At 37.9% G+C, this 20,692-nt stretch overlaps 1 protein-coding gene across 6 annotated transcripts in view; it reads left to right on the plus strand.

The window, feature by feature from the left end:
• Nucleotides 1–20,692, plus strand: part of LOC123931795 (zinc finger protein 573) — a 32,525-nt gene that overhangs the window by 8,767 nt on the left and 3,066 nt on the right. The window contains exons 2-4 of one of the 6 annotated variants that reach the window (XM_045989370.1): nucleotides 3,165–3,253; nucleotides 4,741–4,873; nucleotides 5,950–6,048. In XM_045989370.1, the coding sequence (XP_045845326.1) occupies nucleotides 3,197–3,253; nucleotides 4,741–4,873; nucleotides 5,950–6,048 (289 nt within the window). In that variant the 5' untranslated portion in view covers nucleotides 3,165–3,196. Of the gene's footprint in view, nucleotides 1–3,164; nucleotides 3,254–4,740; nucleotides 4,874–5,949; nucleotides 6,049–20,306; nucleotides 20,523–20,692 lie in introns of those variants that run through there. The other 5 variants (XM_045989371.1, XM_045989372.1, XM_045989376.1 and 2 more) reach the window with 5 other exon arrangements.

Below are 20,692 nucleotides of genomic sequence, written 5' to 3' on the forward strand. Positions count from 1 at the left end.
TTTTCCAACCTTTATTTGGTTTATGTATATACTGGCTAGAATATTCATTATCTCTTACGAGCCCAACATATTTTAAGAGCAGGGATGGAAGAATGAAAAAAAGTCCTGTAAAGAAATGATTTGAGGGGCGCCTGGGTGGCTCAGTGGATTGGGCCACTGCCTTCGGCTCAGGTCATGATCTCAGGGTCCTGGGATCGAGCCCCGCGTCGGGCTCTCTGCTCCGCAGGGAGCCTGCTTCCTCCTCTCTCTGCCTGCCTCTCTGCCTACTTGTGATCTCTCTCTCTGTCAAATAAATAAATAAAATCTTTAAAAAAAAAAATGATTTGAGCTTCCCATGTCAGGATTGTAGCTGATGAATTAGAGATGAGGATCCCATTTGGCCAAACATGGAAAGATTCTGACATTCTCATAGGCAGGGAGTTTTCTAGGTACAGGTGATAAAACCTGGTAATAAATGGTCTCTTTCTTAGTGTAGTTTGAGATTAATGCTTTGTGAGGCCTTTAAAATTGAATAGACATGTGATTTAGAACTTGCAAATATATGAGATCATGACCTGAGTGGAAATCAAGAGTCTGTTTTTTAATAGACTAAATCACCCAGATATCCCCAACATAATTTTTTTTAACATGTTGCCTACTGTTACATGTTTTCCTCGTTTTTTTGTTATAAAAAATTCTCTGAAAAACATTCTTCTGCATATAACTTGGGTACCTCTATTTTTATTTCCTCAAGGTAAATTTTTAATAGTGGACTTTCATATAAGAAATCAGACATTTTAAGGACCTACAATGTTGTCTTCTGACCCTGTGATATTAGCATTTGGATTGATTAAATGACCAAATGTATTTATCCCTTCCTTTTTTTTTTTTTAAGATTTTATTAATTGGGGCACCTGGGTGGCTCAGTGGGTTAAGCCTCTGCCTTCAGCTTAGGTCATGATCTCGGGGTCCTAGGATGGAGCCCTGCATTGGACTCTCTGCTTGGCGGGGAGCCTACTTCCCCACCCCACCCCCCCGCCTGCCTCTCTGCCTACTTGTGATCTCTATGTCAAATAAATAAAATCTTTAAAAAAAAAGATTTTATTTATTTATTTGACAGAGAGACAGAGAGCACAAGTAGGCAGAGTGGCAGGCAGAGAGAGAGGGAGAAGCAGGCTCTCTGCTGAGCAGGGAGCTGATATGGGACTCGATCCCAGGACCTCAGAGCCGAAGGCAGCCACTTGACCTACTGAGCCACCCAGGTGCCCCCCCCCACCTTTTTTTTAATAGAACAAATGTACTGAGTGGGGGTGAGGGTGAGAGGGACATAGGAAGAGAGAGAATCTTAAGCAGGCTCCACACTCAGCACAGAGCCTGTGACACAGAGCTCAATCTCATGACCTGGAGATCATGATGTGACCTGAAATTTAGAGTCAGACACTTAACCTACTAGGCCACCTGGGTGCCCCTTTTGCTGTTACTTTTAAATGCCAATAATCCAGCGGGATATAAACTATGAATAGGAGTTAAGTATAAATCTGTATAGTAAAGACCACTAAAGAAAGTCAGGTGACCTACTTTGGGAATTCATAGGAAAGTGACATTGGTTGGATTCTGGCCATTAATCTAAAGTATGAACAAGTTATACTGAGCCCATGGAATCTCTCTGGAGAGAAGTGGGATTTATTGTATGAGCTTTTGCCTTCTGATTTTTTTTTCTCAACTGATGTTTAGATGCAACATGAGACTAATATGGTAAGTTGATTGGGCATTTGTCTGGAAGACATTGTGGCTAAATGTCAAGAAAAAACTCCCTGGGGTCAAGAAGACTTTAGAGAACTCAGAGCTTTTTTTCAAGCTCAAGAAGAGAGTGTTTTAAAATTAAATGAAGTTTTGGGACGCCTGGGTGGCTCATTTGGTTTAGCGGCTGCCTTCGGCTCAGGTCATGATCCCAGCATCCTGGGATTGAGTCCCACATCGGGCTCCTTGCTCAGCAGGGAGCCTGCTTCTCCCTCTGCCTCTGCCTGCCACTCTGTCTGCCAGTGCTTGCTCCCTCTCTCTCCCTCTCTCTCTGATAAATAAATAAAATCTTCAAAAAAAATGAAGTTTTGAAGCACCTGGGTGGTTCAGTCGGTTAAGCATCTGCCTTTGGCTCAGGTTATGATCCCAGGATCCTGGGATTGAGTTCTACATTGGGCTCTCTGCTCAGCGGAGAGCCTGCTTCTCCCTCTCCTTCTGTCCACCACTCTGCTTGTGCTCTCTCTTTATCTCTCTCTCTCTCTGTCAAATAAATAAAGAAAATCTTTTTAAAAAATTAAATTAAGCAAAGTCTCTACTTTTTGGAGAATAGCTTCTAACACATTTATGTATGTATAGCTTTTTAATTTAATGTATGGCTACTGTTAAAATAATTATGAAGTATATTTAAAAAGAACACCAAGATTACACCTATGAAAAAAAAAGTGATGGTAACATAGAATCATACAATATAATAAAATGGATAAATTACCAAACGTTTCAATCGATATCCTATTCCCTGTCCCTTAATGTCTCTTTTTTTAATGATCTAATCATGTTGTACTCCTGTTTTTTTATCTTATTTTTCTATCAATAGTATATCTGTAATATTTTCCATGTCCTTAAATATGTTTTCCTATTTAGCATTTAATGGCTGCTTTGTAGTCTGTTGCCTGAATATTTAGTATTTATGTAGTCAGCTTGGCTGGACTCAAAACACAGAATGTAGGCCTAAGCAGTTCCTTCTTTGTGTTCATTTCCCGTGTATTGACCAACTTCAGTGAACCCTGAGGCCATAAAAGCATCTCTGGTTTGGATGATGAGGCCTCTTTCAGCCTTGGAAGGTGGAAGTGAAGGCAGGTGAATCCACCCATGGAAAGACTGAGCAGCTCAACCTCAGGACTAAATAAGCTTTCCCACCGTGGGATCTTGTCCAGTCGGTCTCCTGCTCCTGTATTTGGGTCTGGCTTCAATGCCAGAAATGACTTTATAACTACCTTTGCGTAGTCTGGTGTCCTGGGACTTGGGGGAGACCTTAGATCATCTTCTATTTTTCCCTAAATTGTATGTGCAGTAGTGGGGGCTAATTTTAGAAGAATGGGGGAACAAAAACATTTTATTGAATTAAGTCATATTGGGAACACTAAAACTTTTTTTTCTTCTCTCAGGTCTCGATTTTTTGGAATTTGAATATTTTTCAATGGAGGAACACCAAGGAGCACTGATCAGGTCTGACATTTCTAAAACCATGACCTGTGTAAGTTGGTTATTTCTGTCTTCTTGCAATATTATGAATTTAGTCTATATGGGTTTTTGATTAGTTAAGCCAAAGCTTCCTTCTTAAAAGGGCCTCATTCAGTTATCTGCTCTACAGTTTGTCCTAAAATTTAAAAAAAATGATAGCAAATAGCTCAATTTCCTCCCAATGGATGTTTGTTGTCCAGTTTTTGTATTTATTATTCAATTTACTCAATCCACTTCTATACTTATTCTTCAATCAAAGGCTATGACGGATCAGTAAAGGATTGAAGTCCCATGAAGGAAATATTTGAATTTCCTTTTTTGGTCTCTGGTTTGATGAATTAGTGGTGTTGGTCCCATTTAATTACCACAGGTAGACTTTCAAATTCTCCAGAGAATTTTCTAGGCAGATGAGATATGAATATTGGTATCAGTTGGTCTCAGTCTTAGTATTTGATGGTATCTCATGTTCTTAAGCATTGTAGAATGATTGGAAACATTTATGTCATGCATCTTGCTGAGCAATTATTGAGAGACAAATATATCTATTTTGTGGTTGAATGTGATCTATTGAATTTGGGTGACATCTCTTTGATTATGGCTCATCTTCATCAGTATACAGTTAGAAAAATGTTGAGTAATGAATGAAAGATGACTATGAATGAGAATATTATCCTAAGGAGTGCAAATGTGTTGATTTCCAGAATTGATGAAGACCTTTGAAATTTTGTCCAACCGAAGTATATCCATGTCAGGAATGGATTAAGTCTGAGATATCTATAATAAAACATTGTGACACAGCCAAAATTTATTGTCAAAAACAAAGAAGAATGCTTATGATAAGTCCTGACAAAGGATGAACTCAGTGCTTGTAGAACTGTCAGACTTTTTTCAAAAGCTTTTACTTAATACAGAAATTTTTATATTCAGTATGGGAGGGAAATCCCATCTTTGTTTAACTCTGAAGGGAAAATAATGTAGAACCACAGTTTTCGAAAATGTGTACATCATGCAACTGGCTGACTACATGATTGTGTAGTATACTTTACTGAATGGGAAAAAAACCTTTAATTTCTTTTTTTTTTTTTTTTAAGATTCTATTTATTTATTTGACAGAGAGAGAGATCACAAGTAGGCAGAGAGGCAGGCAGAGAGAGAGGAGGAAGCAGGCTTCCTGCGGAGCAGAGAGCCCGATGCGGGGCTCGATCCCAGGACCCTGAGATCATGACCTGAGCCAAAGGCAGCGGCCTAATCCACTGAGCCACCCAGGCACCCCAAAACCTTTAATTGCATCCATTTCCCAATAGGTCTGAGTTTTTGTGATAGCTCACAACCTATAAAGATTTGTCTGTAATAGGATTCTTCAGGAATATGTGGATCTTGGGCTTTGATTTTCTAGCCCACTTGTACTATATAACTCCCTTTCTTTAATTCACTCCTGTAATCTCCTGTCTTTACCATCTCGAAAATGTGTTTTCAATTTCATACTACATGGGTTTGCAGTTTCAGGAATTAATGACATTCAGGGATGTGGCCGTAGACTTCTCTCGGCAGGAGTGGGAGTGCCTGGACCCTATTCAGAGGGACTTGTACAGGGATGTGATGTTGGAGAACTATAGAAACTTGGTCTCATTGGGTAAGTTCGTTTGCCACAAGAAATTTAGAATGCGCTCTGTGGTATGTTGACTTTCAACACAGGGAATTTCAAAGCTGTCTTTCCAAGATGTAAGCTGAATTTATTTTCCTTGTTCCCAGAGGAAGGTTTGAAGTCTGTCTGTTTGTCAGGCCCTCTGCCACCAACCATGGTCATTTCCTCTTTTAGTGACACTCACATCTCCCTCTGGCCCTTCCCTACTTCCTATGGGGCTGGACAAAAATTCCTTTTATTTATTCCATATATAGCTTTTGTCCAGGAAGCCTGGCTTACCATTGTGTTCAGGCTGATTTGCTGTGTCATCCTCTGATCCACTTACGGTCAATAATTAGACGTAGACTTGTGATTGACTATAGCTATGAGAAGAGCTCTGTAGCTTCTGTAGTCGTGGACTGGATAAACAGTATTCATTTAAAACTGAAGAGTACACATTTCATTTCCTGCAACCAATTTTGTATGATTTATGGTTGAAAGTAACAATTTGTGAGCATGAAATCTGTAATTGAATGAATATTTTTAAGTGAATCAGGATGCTTCTCGTTTTCCTCTTAAGGAAATGAAATAATTATAATTGGCATCATTTCCCAATTACGACACTCTTCCTGAGGGGTAGGGGGAGAGGAGTATGTATACATGCATACAAATTTAATCATCAAACAACCACACAATAATAGTAGTATCATACCCATTTTACTTGCCAACATTGGGGAAGAGTGTTGAAATGACGTCCTCAAAGTCACAAGGTTGGTAGATATTAGAGGAAAAAGAATTGGTGCATAGGCCCTTAGCTCCAACGAGTGTCCTCATCATTGTTAACCTTTTCAATCACTTTGTTCAATTTTCTCTTAAGAAGAAGAATCTGCATGAGTTTAAATTAAAATAAAATTTTATCATACCAACCTGGTTTCTTAAATCATCTCATCCTTCTAGTATCTGAAGTCTGTATCAGTAACAATTAACCTTGTTTCATTATAAATTTAAGTAAAGCTAAAGATTTTGTGAGTTCTGCTTTTATTTCTGTACCATGTGGCTTTTTTTTTTTTTTTTTAACTTGTAAGCAGGGCATTCTGTTTCTAAGCCTGATGTGGTTGACTTATTGGAGCAAGGAAAAGAGCCCTGGATGATTTTGAGGGAAGAAACACAAAGACAGTACACAGGTAAGGAGTGGAAGGAAGGCAAAGGAAAGCCATCAAGGTTGATGGCAGCCTATGTGGTAAGGGGAAGGAGTACATCCCTGTGGTATTTGTAAAGCTCTCCTAGACTTGTGGACCATGGGCTTGTGACCTGGGAAGAAAATCAAAGTCTGAACATGAGCTACCGAAGAAACTTCAACTTCATGCCATTTACCATTCGTCTTACTTCTCTTATATTTTGAACTCATTTTCAGTGACAGGGAATCTCATTTTTTAATTCATGCAATATTTTATCTATACATGGGATTCTACTGCTCTCTATCTCCCTTTTTGCACAACACACACACGCACGCACACACACGTATCAATGCAGTGATAGTGAACAAGACTTATAAAGTCCCTGCTCTCGTGGAATTTACATTGTGCTAGGGTGAGGATAACAGTAAACAGCTAAATAGATAAATAATGTTGGGAAAAGAATGATGGAAAATAAGCAGAAATTGGGCCATTTTAAATAAGATGGTTGCAGATGACTTTTCTGAGCAGGTAACATTTGAGAGGAGACCTGAAATAAGGGCATGTGTTTGTCTGGGAAGAATGTTCCATCCTAAATGAGTTTCTTGGAAGACTCAGAAGATGTCTGGGGAAGAGGGGGAAAGGGATAAGGAGACTAGTGGAAAGAGGGCCAGAGAGAGCTTGGAGGGTTTGAGGAGCAGCATTGTAGACCAGATTAGAAGGCCTAAGGAGAGAGGATTAAGTAACGAGACCACACTGTTAGAAGTCTGCTCCTACAAGACTTTATTAAATTTGAACTGTTAGGAATAATAAGTATTAGAATCAATATGTAATTTGTTTTTAAATTTTTAATTTTAAACCATTTTTTTAAATGTTAGTCAAATGTGGAGAACCACATTAAACAAATGTCTAACTCAATGAGTTAAATATGGTAAACACCCAAGTCAGAAAATAAAACTTTTTTTTCTCTTGACTTATTTTGAAATAATTTCAAGTCACAGAAAGATTGCAATAATAGTACAAAAGATTCTTTTATACCTTTCAGCCAGTCTTTCCAAACGAGGAAAGCTTTCCTGGTCCACACTGAAGGCCTTCACCTGTCCACACCCAGTCACAATCTTCTCCCCCTGCTAAGTGTAACCACTCTTCTGATTTTAATGGCGATCAGTTCCTTCCCTTTTTTCTCCCTCTAATTTCTCTATATGCTTTTAAAATCTTTAACCTCTTAAGTTTCCTCTCCATCTCTTTTGTTCCTAACCATTTACTTGCTGAAGGAACATCTTCCATTCTGTTTTGCTGATGCCATTTTGAGATTTACTTAAACATGTTCTCTGACCTCTCTGTATCCTCTAACTAAGTAGTGGGATCAAGAATCGTAATGAGGGGCGCCTGGGTGGCTCAGTGGGTTAAGCCGCTGCCTCCGGCTCAGGTCATGATCTCGGGGTCCTGGGATCAAGTCCCGCATGGGGCTCTCTGCTCAGCAGGGAGCCTGCTTCCCTCTCTCTCTCTCTCTGCCTGCCTCTCTATCTACTTGTGATCTCTATCTGTCAAATAAATGTTAAAAAAAAAAAAAAAAGAATCGTAATGAGAGGAGCGCCTGAGTGGCTCAGTCGTTAAGCGTTTGCCTTTGGCTGAGGTCATGATCCCAGGGTCCTGGGATCGAGCCCCATGTCGGGCTCTCTGCTCAGTGCCAAACCTGCTTCCCCCTCACTCTGCCTGCCTCTCTGCCTACTTGTGATCTCTCTGTCTAATAAACAAATAAAATCTTTAAAAAAAAAAAATAGGGGTGCCTGGGTGGCTCAGTGGGTTAAAGCCTCTGCCTTCAGCTCACTTCATGGTTCTGGGATCCTGGGATCGAGCCCTGCATCGGGCTCTCTGCTTGTCGGGGAACCGGCTTCCCCCTCTCTCTCTGCCTGCCTCTCTGCCTACTTGTGATGTCCATCAAGTAAATAAATAAAATCTTTATAGATAAATAGATAAATAAATAAATAAATAAATAAATAGCTTTGGTAGTGTCTCAAAGGGGGAAATGCAAGGATGGATGTTATTGACAATTGAAAGTTTGGTTTAAGGCCTGTCTTTCAATGTGATTAGGATTGGGTAAAGATCAAGATACAACAGTGGAAAATTCGTGGAAATTAGGTAAGAATTTTGAGGCTTGGGGGACATCTGGGAGGCTCAGTTGGTTAAGCATCTGTCTTTGATTCAGGGTCCTGGGATCAAGCCCTGTGTCAGACCCCCTGCTCTCCCTTTCCGTTTGCCACTCCCCCCTGCTAGTTGTTTCTCTCTCTCTGTCAAATAAATAAATAAAATCTTTGAAAATAGGGACATCTGGGTGGCTGAGTCAGTTAAGCCTCTCTCTTCAGCTCAGGTCATGATCCCAGTGTCCTGTGTTCCAGTCCGCATTAGACTCCTTGCTCAGCGGGGAGTCAGCTTCTCCCTCTCCCTCTGCTGTGCACGCTCTCTCTTTCTGTCAAATAAATAAATAAAGTATTTTTTTTAAAAAAGAAATACTCTTCAATAGAAACTCAACAGCTAGATGTATTGTTATACTTTCAATTTTTTACAAACCTAATAGGTGAGAAGTGATATCTCATTTCAATTTGCATTTTCTTTATGAGTGAGTGAAATTTTTTTTCATATGTTTAACAGCCATTCCTTTCTATTTCATGAGTTTTTGGGGTTGTGTCTCTCCCCCATTCTTCTATCTGGCTTTTTATCATTTGTCCCTCAATTTTTTTTTAAAGATTTTATTTATTTATTGGACAGACACAGATCACAAGTAGGCAGAGAGGCAGGGAAGCAGGCTCCCTGCCGAGCAGAGAACCAGATGTGGGGCTCGATCCCAGGACCCTAGGATCATGACCTGAGCCGAAGGCAGAGGCTTAACCCACTGAGCCACCTAGGTGCCCCTGTCCCTCAATTTTTAAGGGTGTTTTTACATATTAGGAGTATTAGCCGTTTGTCTGAAGTGTATGTTGCAAATATTTTCTCCCAGTTTCTCAATTGTTCTTCTTGTTGTTGTTGTTACTTTGATTATGGCAGTTTATTTATTTTTTAATATAGTCAAATTCATCATTCTTATTATCTCTGAATTTTGTGTCTTGGTTAGAAGCTATTGCAAGGTTAAAGATAAATATACATCTTTTCTTCTATCACATGTATGATTTTATTTTTTACATTTAAATCCCTAATCCATTTGGAGTTTGTTCTTGTATATAAAGGTATGGATCTAATGAAATCTTTTCCCACATGGCTACCCCAGTTGTCCCAACACCATTCATTTAAACATCCATCTTTGCTCCCTTCATTTGAAATGCTACCTTCATCATATAATAAATTTCCATACATTCTTGGGTCTACTTCTGGGATTTCTGTTCTGTTCTACTCTTTTATTTCTATATTCATCCATAACTAACACATTGCTTTTATTATGGTTACATTGTAGCGCATTTTTAATGTATGTTATGGCTAGTCCCGTCCCCCCTTTTAGATTTTCAATGTTTTTCTTTTCTAATTTTTCAATGTTTGTTTTTCCATGTGAACTTGATTATTAACTTTTCTAACTCCATGGAAAGCTTATTGGTATCTTATTTGAATTGCATTACTTTTACAAATTAATTTAGGAACTCTTAAGTTCTTAATTTATAGCTGTTAAGTCTCTTAATTTATTTATTTTTATTTTTTTTTTAAAGATTTATTTATTTGACAGATAGAGATCACAAGTAGGCAGAGAGGCAGGCAGAGAGAGAGAGAGGAGGAAGCAGGCTCCCAGCCAAGCAGAGAGCCCGATGCAGGGCTCGATCCCAGGACCCTTGGGATCATGACCTGAGCTGAAGGCAGAAGTCTCTTAATTTATAATATTAAGTCTTCCAATCCAAGAAGAGGCGTTGTTTCTCCATGTGTTTGAGGCTACTTGTATGTCTTTCAGGAGTGTTTAAAATTTTTCTGAAATGGGTTTTACATATTTCTTACTAATTTTTTTCCTAAATATCTAATCTTGTTCTTTACTGTAATAAATCACATTTTATCTACTGTTTTGTCCTTTACCTGGTTATGGTTTTACAATAGGAAGACTTAATTTTTTCAACAGGTTTATTGGTATATAACTTGTATAATATAAAATCATTCTTTTAAATTGAACAAGTCAGGGGCACCTGGGTGGCTTAGTTGGTTGAGCGTCCATCCAACTCTTGATATTGGCTCAAGTTATGATCTCAACACGAGATCCAGCCCTGTATGGGGCTCCACCTCAGCAGGGAGTCTGCTTGAGATTCTTTTCCTCTGCCCCTCCCCCTGCTCATGGCACTCTCTCTTTTTTTCCTCTCTCTCTGAAATAAATAAATACATACATACATACATAAATCTTTAAAAAAATAAAGTGAACAAGTCAGTGTTTTAATACAATCACAGTTTTGTGCAATCATCACCAGTATGTAATTCCATCACCCCAAAAAGAAATCTGATACCCATTAGCAGTCACTCTGTATATCCTACTCATAGTCTACCCTAATCTTTTTTTTTTTTTAAAGATTTTATTTATTTATTTGACAGAGAGAAATCACAAGAGAGGCAGGCAGAGAGAGAGGAAGGGAAGCAGGCTCTCCACTGAGCAGAGAGCCCGATGTGGGACTCGATCCCAGGACCCCGAGATCATGACCTGAGCCGAAGGCAGCAGCTTAACCCACTGAGCCACCCAGGCGCCCTAGTCTACCCTAATCTTATAGTCTACTTTCTGACTGTAGATTTGACTATCAGGAGTATTTTATTTACATGGAATCATACAACATGAAGACTTTTGTGAATGGCTTCTCTCATAATGCTTTTGAGATTCATCAATGTAATATCAACTTCGTTCTTTTATTCTGGCTGAATAATATTCTATTCCATTATTATTTTTGCTTTGATTTTGGTATCAGACTTAGGAAATCATTGTGTAATCCAGGGTCTCAAAAATTTACTGCTGTGTATTTTTCTAAGAAGTTACTATTTTAGCTCTGACATTTAGGCCTTTGATCCATTTTGAGTTAATTTTCATATGTGCTATAGGGTGTCAAGTTCCAACTTCATTCTTTTGTACATGAATATCCACTTACTCCTTCATTGTTGCCATAAAGACTTCACTGAATTTTGTTGGCTCCCTTTTCAGTAATGAATTGATCATAAATGGAGATTTTATTTCCAGACTCTGAATTCTATTCCATTGATCTATATATCTGTCTTTATGCCAGCACCACACTGTCTTGATTTATTGTAGCATAGTAGTAAGTTTTGAAATCAGGAATTGTGGGTACTGTTACTTTGTTGTTTTCTTTTTTTTTTTTTCCCAAGATCATTTTGGCCTTTTGGAGTCTCCTATATTTCCATAATGATCAGACTTGTCATTTTCAGCAACAAAAGCAGTTGCCATTTTGGTATGGATCGCACTGCATCTGTTGATCAGTCTGTGAAACATTACAATCTTAACAGCATTGCCCTTCATGAACCTGAGAGGTCTCTCCTGTTATTTAGGTATTTAATTTCTTTCCACAATATTTTGAAGTTGTCAGTGTATAGATCTCAGGCTTTTTCTGTTCCGTTTATTCCTATGTATTTTATTCTTTTTGACATCATTGTAGGTGGCATTTCTTTCCTCTGCCTTCGGCTCAGGTCGTGATCCCACGGTCCTGGGATCGAGCCCCACATCGGGCTCTCTGCTGGGCGGGGAGCCTGCTTCCTCCTCTCTCTCTGCCTACTTGTGATCTCTGTCTGTCAAATAAATAAATTTAAAAAAATCTTTAATTTTGGTTTTAGATTGCTTCCCTTGATTTTAGTAAGTTGACTTTATATCCTGGTATACTACTATGCCATCTGTGATATAGTGATAATTTTATTTCCTTTTTTTGGATAATTTTATTTCTTCTTTACCTCCTTTTTACCTCTGATTTATCTTGTCTAATTGAATGGCTGATATCTTTACTACAGTCTTGAATAGTTGCAGGGACAGTTGAGTCCCTTGATTTGTTCTTGATCTCAGCAGAGATGTCTGGATAAACCAGCTTTGGAACTAAGGATGTGTGTGTGTGTGTGTGTGTGTGTGTGTGTGTGTGTGTTTTGTGTTGTGGAAGTATCCCTGAGCTCCTGTTTGCTTGGATTCTTCTGCTAATATTTTATATGTTTTCTCTTGTTATTCATAAGTTATTTGGGCCCATATTTTCTTTTAATGTCTCTTATCAGGTTTAGATTTTAATTTTTTTTTCATAAAAATTACAAGAGAATTGGAAAGTTTTCCTTTGTTCTCAATGACCTAGAATAGCTTATGGAGCATTATTAGCTCTACGGGTAAAAGCAGTTATGACCTTCTGTGACTTGTTTCTCAATATTTCCTCCAAAAAGGACAAAGGAATGAAAAAGTAGTAAATCTAGGCAAAATCCACATCCTAGCATATCTTAAAGGCAAGATACCAAAATTTCCTTATATCTATAAGAAAAAGACTAAATTTAAAAACCCCAGGACACTCGCCCAGTAAAGGCAGTTGGTTCTTCTTGCTCTTTAATAGTAAAATTAGGGGGCGCCTGGTGGCTCAATGGGTTTAAGCCTCTGCCTTCAGCTCAGGTCATGATCTCAGGGTCCTGGGATCGAGCCCCCGCATCAGGCTTTCTGATCAGCAGGGAGCCTGCTTCTGCCTGCCTCTCTGCCTACTTGTGATCTCTCTCTTTGTCAAATAAATAAATAAAATCTTTTTTAAAAAAAAAAGTAAAATTAGGAGCACCTGGCTGACTCTGTTGGTAGAGCACGAAACTCTTGATCTCAGGGTCTTGAGTTCAAGCCCATGTTGGGCATGGAGCCTACTTTAAAAAAAAAAAAAAGTAAAATTCATTACTGTTGAAAGAGCCTTACAATGAAAATGATATTTACATAGATCACCAGCTGATAAGATTTTGCCATATCTACTTTATTTCTCTCTATACTATGCTTATGGAGGTATTAGAATGCATGTTTTAGGTATAATGACTGTACCTGTGAATCATTCAGCATATGTCTCCTAAGAATAAGGATATTTCCACTTAAATAAGAGTATGTTTTTAAATTTTTTTTAAAAGTTTATGTATGTAGTATGTATGTACGTATGTAATCTCTACACCCAGTGTGGGGCTCAAACTCGTGAACCAGAATTAAGAGTTGCATGTTCTGGGGCGCCTAGGTGGCTCAGTGGGTTAAGCCTCTGCCTGCAGCTCAGTTCATGGTTTTGGGGTGCTGGGATCGAGCCCCACATCAGGCTCTCTGCTCAGCGGGGAGCCTCCTTCTCCCTCTCTCTCTGCCTGCTTCCCTGTCTACTTGTGATCTCTCTCTCAAACAAACAAAATCTAAAAAAAAAAAAAAAAAAAAAAAAAAAAAAGAGTTGCATGATCTTTCAACTAAGCCAGCCGTGCTCCCCAAGGGTGTGTTTTGGGGTCACCTGGGTGGCACAGCCAGTTGAGTGTCAGACTCTGGATTGCAGCTTATGGTCTTGAGGTCCCGAGATCCAGCCCCCCGTTGGGCTCAGCACTCAGTGCAGAGTCTGCTGGTCCCTCTCCCTCCTGCTTGCTCTCGCTCTCTCTCAATAAATAAAATCTTTTTTTTTAAGTGTGTTTTTAAAAGTTTATATAAATATTTTTCACAGAGAGGCAGTTCTGTTTTACATAATTGCTAAAATTTTTCTCATGAATTATTCTTTCTGCATTTATTGACATAATCATATGATTTTTCTCCTCCATTGTTCTGTTAGTGGGTTGAATTCTGTTTATTGACTGACTGAATTCTGGAGTCTAGTTCCAGTTATGATGTGTTGATACATTATCCCTTTTCAATATTGTTAGGTTGGAATTTTTAATATTTTACTTAGGTTTTGGAGTGCCTGGGTAGCTCAGCTGATTAAGTATCTGCCTTCAGCTCAGGTCAGCTCAGCCCAAGACTCTGGGATCAAGCCCGGCATCGGGCTCCCTGCTCAGCAGGGAGTCTGCTTCTTCCTCTCCCTCTGCCTGCCACTACCCCTGCTTGTGCTCTCTCTCTCGCTGTCAAATAAATAAAAAAAAAATAAAAAAATAAAACTTTAAAACATTTTTTTTCTTCAGGTTTCATGATGAAATTAGCCTGTATTCTTCCTTTTTTTATTATCCTTTTTAAGGTTGGATAGAACAATTACATTCACTTTATGAGTGTGTTGAGGGGAATGTGTGCTTTCTACCCCTTTTGGAATGTTTGAAGAAATATGCCAGAAAAACCATCTAAGCCTTCAGCTACTATTGTAGTTTGTTTGTTTGTTTGTATGTTTGTTTGTCTTTGGACCTCGAAGGGTAGGGGCCCTATACAGAGCTCAATCTCACAACCCTGAGATCATGACCTGAGCCGAAATCAAGAATCAGACACTTTTTTTTTAAAAAGATTTTATTGATTTATTTGAGAGAGAGAGAGCACAAGCAGGGGTAAGGGTAGAAGGACAAGCAGACTCCCCATTGAGTGGGGAGCCCAATGTGGGGCTCAGTCCCAGGACCCCAAGATCATGAGCTGAGCTGAAGTCAGATGCTTAACCGACTGAGCCACGCAGGTGCCCCTGTAGATGATTTTTAAAATTTACTTGGATTGGGGTTCCTCACTGGCTCAGTGAGTAGAGCATGTGACTCTTGATCTCAGGGTCATGGATTTGAGGCCCACATTGGGGGTAGAGATTACTTTAAAAACAAAGTTTTTTTTTAAAAAGTAAAACTTACTCAGATTATGTAATGCTAGAATTATTGAAGTTTTCTGTCTATTGATTTTGTAGAGGCTGTTTCCTCTACAAAGACATTTATGTGTTTCATCCAGGTTATTAACATAAAAAGGTTGTTTCATGATGTCATTTTACTGCATTTGTGAGGTGTGGATGGCCCATAAACGATGTCCCTGTTAGCTGGCATTCCTGCATTGGATATTGTTGCCATCTCCTTTTCCTTTATTACTTTTGTAACATTGCTTTAAAATGAAATGTGGTATTATGGATTTTCCGTGTTATTTGTGGGTACTATTTTGTAAAAGTACTTTTATCTTTCTAATTTATTTTCATTTCGTTCTTTTTCTAGCTTCTTACAATAAATGTTTAGATCATCAATGTTCAGGTTTTCTTTTCTCATATGTATTTAAATCTGTTATATAATTTTTTCTACTTTAACTACATTATATGTAAATGGATGCAGATGTTATAATTTGGTTCAAAATAATTTCTATATGGAAATTTAGAAAATACTACCTTAGATAAACTATTTTCTTTTTCTCCCAACTTTTTGTTTTTAAAAATTATCAAGCCAAGTGCAAATATTAAAAATATATATGTAGCTAATTACCCTTCACATAGATTTAACTTTGGTTATTAACATTTCGCCTTTTTCTCTCTATATATGCACCTTTCTTCTTGGCTTATTTGATGGTAAGTAGCAGTTAATCATTACATTTCACCTCTCAAACAGTTCTTTGTGCCTCTCCTAAGAATAAAGTCTTTCTTCTATATAGTCACACTACGACTATCATAGCAATTCAGCCTTGTCATCTAATAGAGAGTCCATATTTTAATTTTTTAGCTTTTTCCCAAAAATACCATTCATAAAATTTATTTCAATAATCCATTCCAGATTCGTACACTGTACTCCATTTGGGTGTTAGGCTTTTTATCTTACTGTTATCCTACCTTTTTTTTTTTTTCACTTTTAAGTTTGATTACTTTTTAGTGTCCAGTTTAGTTTTCTGATGGAATGTCTGTGTTCTGGTTTGAAGTTTTCCTCTTATCATTAGCATTAGGTTAAACATTTTGCCCAGAGGTGGTGTGTAATTTTTTTGGTAAACTTTATTTTAGGTTGATTCTAGATTTATGGAAAATTACTAAGATAGTAGAGAGATTTCCTGTCTGTACTTCTCCTGATTTCTGCCACTGTTAACATCTTATATCATTAAGATGCATTTGTCAAAACTAAGAAAATGATATTGGTATTAACCAAACTCTAGGCTCCATTTGTATATTTCACCAGTTTTTCTGTTAATGTCGTTTTTCTGTTCCAGGATCCTTCCATTCAAGGTAGCACATTGTATTAATTTGTCATGTCTCCCGGTCTCTCCTGGTTTATGACAGTTTTTCAAGTTTTCTTTGTCTTTCTGGAATTTGACTGTCTTAACAGTCAGGTGTCTTTCAGAATACCCCCCAATCTGGGTTTGTTGTTTTTCTCATGAGTAGACTGGAGATAGGGTTTTTTATTTTAAAAAGACTGCAACAGAAGTGAAATGTCCTTTTCATCACATCATGAGGGATACATGATATCCGTGTGACGTCACTGGTGATGTTGACTTTTCTCCACTCCGAAGTTACTCTTTTTCCTTTTCCATACTTTACTCTTCAGAGCAGGCCACTAGTGTAGCTCACCATGTGAAGAGGGGTGCGGGTTGGAAATTAAGCTTACGTAGGGTAGAAAAAAAAAATATATATATATATAATTTATTTGACAGTGAGAGAGATCACAAGTAAGTAGAGAGACAGGCAGAGAGAGAGGAGGAAGCAGGCTCCCTGCTGAGCAGAGAACCCAATTCGGGGCTTGATCCGAGAACCCTGAGATCATGACCTGAGCCGAAGCAGAGGCTTAACCCATTGAGCCACACAGGCACCCCGAAAATCTATATATTTTTTCTGGAATTCTATATAAAAGACTTGTCTCTTCCCCCTTTATTTTACTGTGGACTCATTCATATTTATTTTACACTTGGAGTTCTAATTATATGTTACATTCTTTCTTTTCCTTTGGGCACTGATACTCTTTTAGTTTGATTCCTGTGTCATTAATATCCCCATTCTTTTTGTTTTTTGAGGATTTCTTTCCTGATACGATTTTCAGATTCATTTTGGTTTTTTGCTTCTTTCCTGGTACTAGAATCAGCCATTTCTCCTATGAGCCCTATTTCCTTTTATTGAAAAATAGTATTTAGAAACCAAGATTGGGGGTGCTCAGTGGGTTAAAGCCTCTGCCTTCGGCTTGGGTTATGATCCCAGAGTCCTGGGATCAAGCCCTGCATTGGGCTCTCTGCGCAGCAGGGAGCCTGCTTCCCCCTCCCTCTCTGCCTGCCTCTCTGCCTACTTGTGATCTCTGTCAAATAAACAAAATCTTTAAAAATAAAAATCAAAAAAAAATTTTAAATAAATAAATAAGAAACAAAGATTGGGGTGCTAGGTGTACTCATTGCTGTTGGAATGCCACCGCCTCTATTCCCTCTACAGGACCTAGCCAGGCTGTAAATGTATGTATACATGTATACTGACATATAGGTGTAATTGTTGTATTATCTGTCTATATCTACATTAAGCTAAACATGAGCTCATACTGATATCTCCAACTCCCATCCAGTATTTCCGGGTGCATTCTAGCCTTCTTGTCTTGTTTATTTGTAACTTTTTTCTCAGTGAGAAAACTGGCTCCCACCATCCATCATCCATCCCCATGAGAAACAAATTTACTAACTTGGTAGTGCTTATGTGTAGTTCCTTTTGCCGTTAATTTTCAGTCAAAAGATTGTTTACTAAAGTTTGTAATTATTGTTATATCATAGGGCACAGTTTGTCTAGTGTGTTGATCAACTACAAGCACATTTTAATTTCCCAATGTATGTTAATAATCTAGTTGGTTTTGTAATACTGATTTCTAGCATACTTGTGATCGGACAACAAAATCTGTATGATTTTGATCCTTTGAAATATGTGTTGAGACTTGCTTTATAGCCCAGTTTATGTTCTGTTGTTTTTTTTTTTTTAAGATTTTATTTATTTATTTGACAGAGATCACAAGTAGGCAAAGAGGCAGGCAGAGAGAGAGAAGGAAGCAGGTTCCCCACTGAGCAGAGAGCCTGATGAGGGGCTCGATCCCAGGACCCTGGGATCATGACCTGAGCTGAAGGCAGTGGCTTTAACCCACTGAGCCACCCAAGCATCCCTATGTTCTGTTTTTATAAGTAATTTGTCTGTGACTGAAAAGGAACTGAATTCTGCAATATGAGCCTTATGGCCACAAAGTTCTAGATCTTTGTTTATTAAATGTTCCTCTCAGACTTTGGATTGTGTCAATATTTGGCTTATTTCATGCTGTGTTAATAGGTGAACACAAATTAATAACCCTTATTAAGCAATCTTCCATGTGGATTGCAGAAAATTAGAACATAGAGATAGGTAAAAAAATTTTTAAATATTAAAATATCTGATTCCTACCACTGTAACACGTTAGTGGATAAAATGCACACATGCCTATACCTGTTTTTCTTTTTACCAAAGGGACATATATTCTTACTGTTTTATAACCTGATTTCTTTATCAGTGATTCTTCTAATTTATATTTCTATTACATTTTTATTTTACTGCATCTTTAAAACCCAAGTTCTATTCTTATTACCCCATTTAGCCCAATTTGATTTGTTCAAATCAGTATCCCAATGTAAGACTGTGCATTCCATTTGGTTATTATACACTGAAATCCCTTTTAATTTAACAATTCCCTTTATGATACTAACACTTTTGAAGAGACAAGTCTTCTTAAATTGCAAAATTTGCTATCTTTTGAACGTGTCTCACTACTGTCCATGATACAATTTGTTTATTCTCTACTCTTTGTACATTTTTGTAGATTGGAAATTATTTTCTGTCCCAAGGGATTCACATTAAATATTTGTGGGAGAAGTATATCACATAGGTGATTATGTTTATTCTTTCAAGAGATACGACATGTATTGAATTTTACAATTAGTTTTGGACTGTTAAAACTTGATTAACCTAACAGTTTGATTCCTCCGTTATCTATTTTCATTTACTTAATATGTTTAATCAACATAATCATTTTTTCTGCTTTTTCTTTTCACAATATTGGCCAAACACAATTTCATACTTAGAAGCATATGTTTTTTAATGAAACCTTCAATCTTTTAAACTTTCCTTATGTTTGGCCCAACATTTGTGAGAATTATCTTGTATCTTGCCTGTTCCATTCTTGGAATTAAACGTTTCTTTAAGGGTTCCCTGATCATAATAATTGATATTTAGAGATGGCAATGTAAATGATCAGGGTGCTTATTGCTGTTAGTCTTTTTGACATTTTTTTCTATTTCCTGAAAATTAATCTGTTTCAGATTTTTGTCCTTTGTAGGATTGTTTTTGATCAATATTTAACTATGTTTGTCTTTGACTTTTTTATAATACCTTAATTTTTTGTTTGTTCTCCCCGCCTTTCTTGATTAGTTTAGTGTACCATCATACATTGATTTTTTTTTCCAAGAGACACCTTTTTGTTTGTTTTGTTTTTTGGGTTTTTTTGTTTTCTTACAGAGTGGAGGTGGGGGGGAACAGGGAGCAGGAGAGAGAATCAGGCTCCAGGCCCAGCTCTGAGCCCAACGCAGGGCGTGGTCTTACAACCCTTAGATCATGACCTGAGCTGATATAAAGAGTTGGACACTAACCAACTGAGCCACCCAGGTGCCCCCAAGAGATACCTTTTTGAGTTTATGTGTTGATTTTCTTTTTCTAAACTCATTACATTCTGGGTTTTTTATCTTTATACTTTCTGCTTTCCTTTGATTTGCTTTGATGTTTTTTCTAAACATTTTCATATGTTGTTTATTTAATTTGTGTTGAGGCAACAACTTTTCTCTGGGCACTATGGGTGGATATTGTATCTTCTGAAATGTACTATTCTGAAATGTACTATTTTCATTTTTTGTCTGGTTATAGTTCTCTAGTTTCACTGTTTGTTTCCTCAGTATAATAAAGATACCGATTCTATATTTGATTTCAGACTGCTGGCAATTTTCAAGTCCCACCTTTCTGCCCCACTTTTGGGCAAGCAGATAAAAAGCCTGAGAGCTCCCTGCTTTGGTGCCTGTGTAAAGTTCAAACCATGCAAACTCCATGCCCAGGAACCCTCAGGAACCCACACTCTAATTACCAACCCCCCCGGCCCCCCAGTTATTCGCTTTGAAATCTCTCAACTCCTTTTCAAACCTATCTGTGGACCACTCTGGTCTTTCTAGGAAGCCGTATCATACAAGTAGTAAGTCTTTTCACACCTTCCTGATGTATATGTATCATCATTAGCCTTGACATCTAAGTCATAGTTTGTGTGGCTATGCATCCAGCCTCTGCTGGTTGTCCACTACATTTATTGACCTAGCATTTAATTAGCAGAGAGCCTTTAATTTTTTAGATGAAGTGCTTTTTGTTATTTTCAGTGTTATTTTTTGAGGTCAGAGAATGTATCCTGTCACCTGTTACACACATCCCACAATGGAGTCACATACTCTGCCCTTGACTCATGCCCCCTCGTTCTGCACTGATACTCCTGAGTCTTTTCCTGAATCTGGATTGCCATCTTCCAACTTATATCTGACATTTCCTTTTAACAGTCCCAGGCACTCTGGTATCCCGGGATTTTCCTTCACATTTTAATTTCTTGATTCTCTCCAGCATCTCCAAGTAAGGAATGTGTTATTTCATTCAAGTATGTATGTGAATTGTCTGAAAAGGCACCAAAATACTGGGAAGTACAAGGATGGCTGGCCTTGAAAATAAAAGGAAGAGAGGATGTGAAAAATGATATAAACAACCCAGATTTAGCATATTTAGAATGGAGAAGGAATAATAAA

The sequence above is a fragment of the Meles meles genome, chromosome 19 (genome assembly GCF_922984935.1).
Source record: "Meles meles chromosome 19, mMelMel3.1 paternal haplotype, whole genome shotgun sequence".
NCBI classification, from domain to species: domain Eukaryota; kingdom Metazoa; phylum Chordata; class Mammalia; order Carnivora; family Mustelidae; genus Meles; species Meles meles.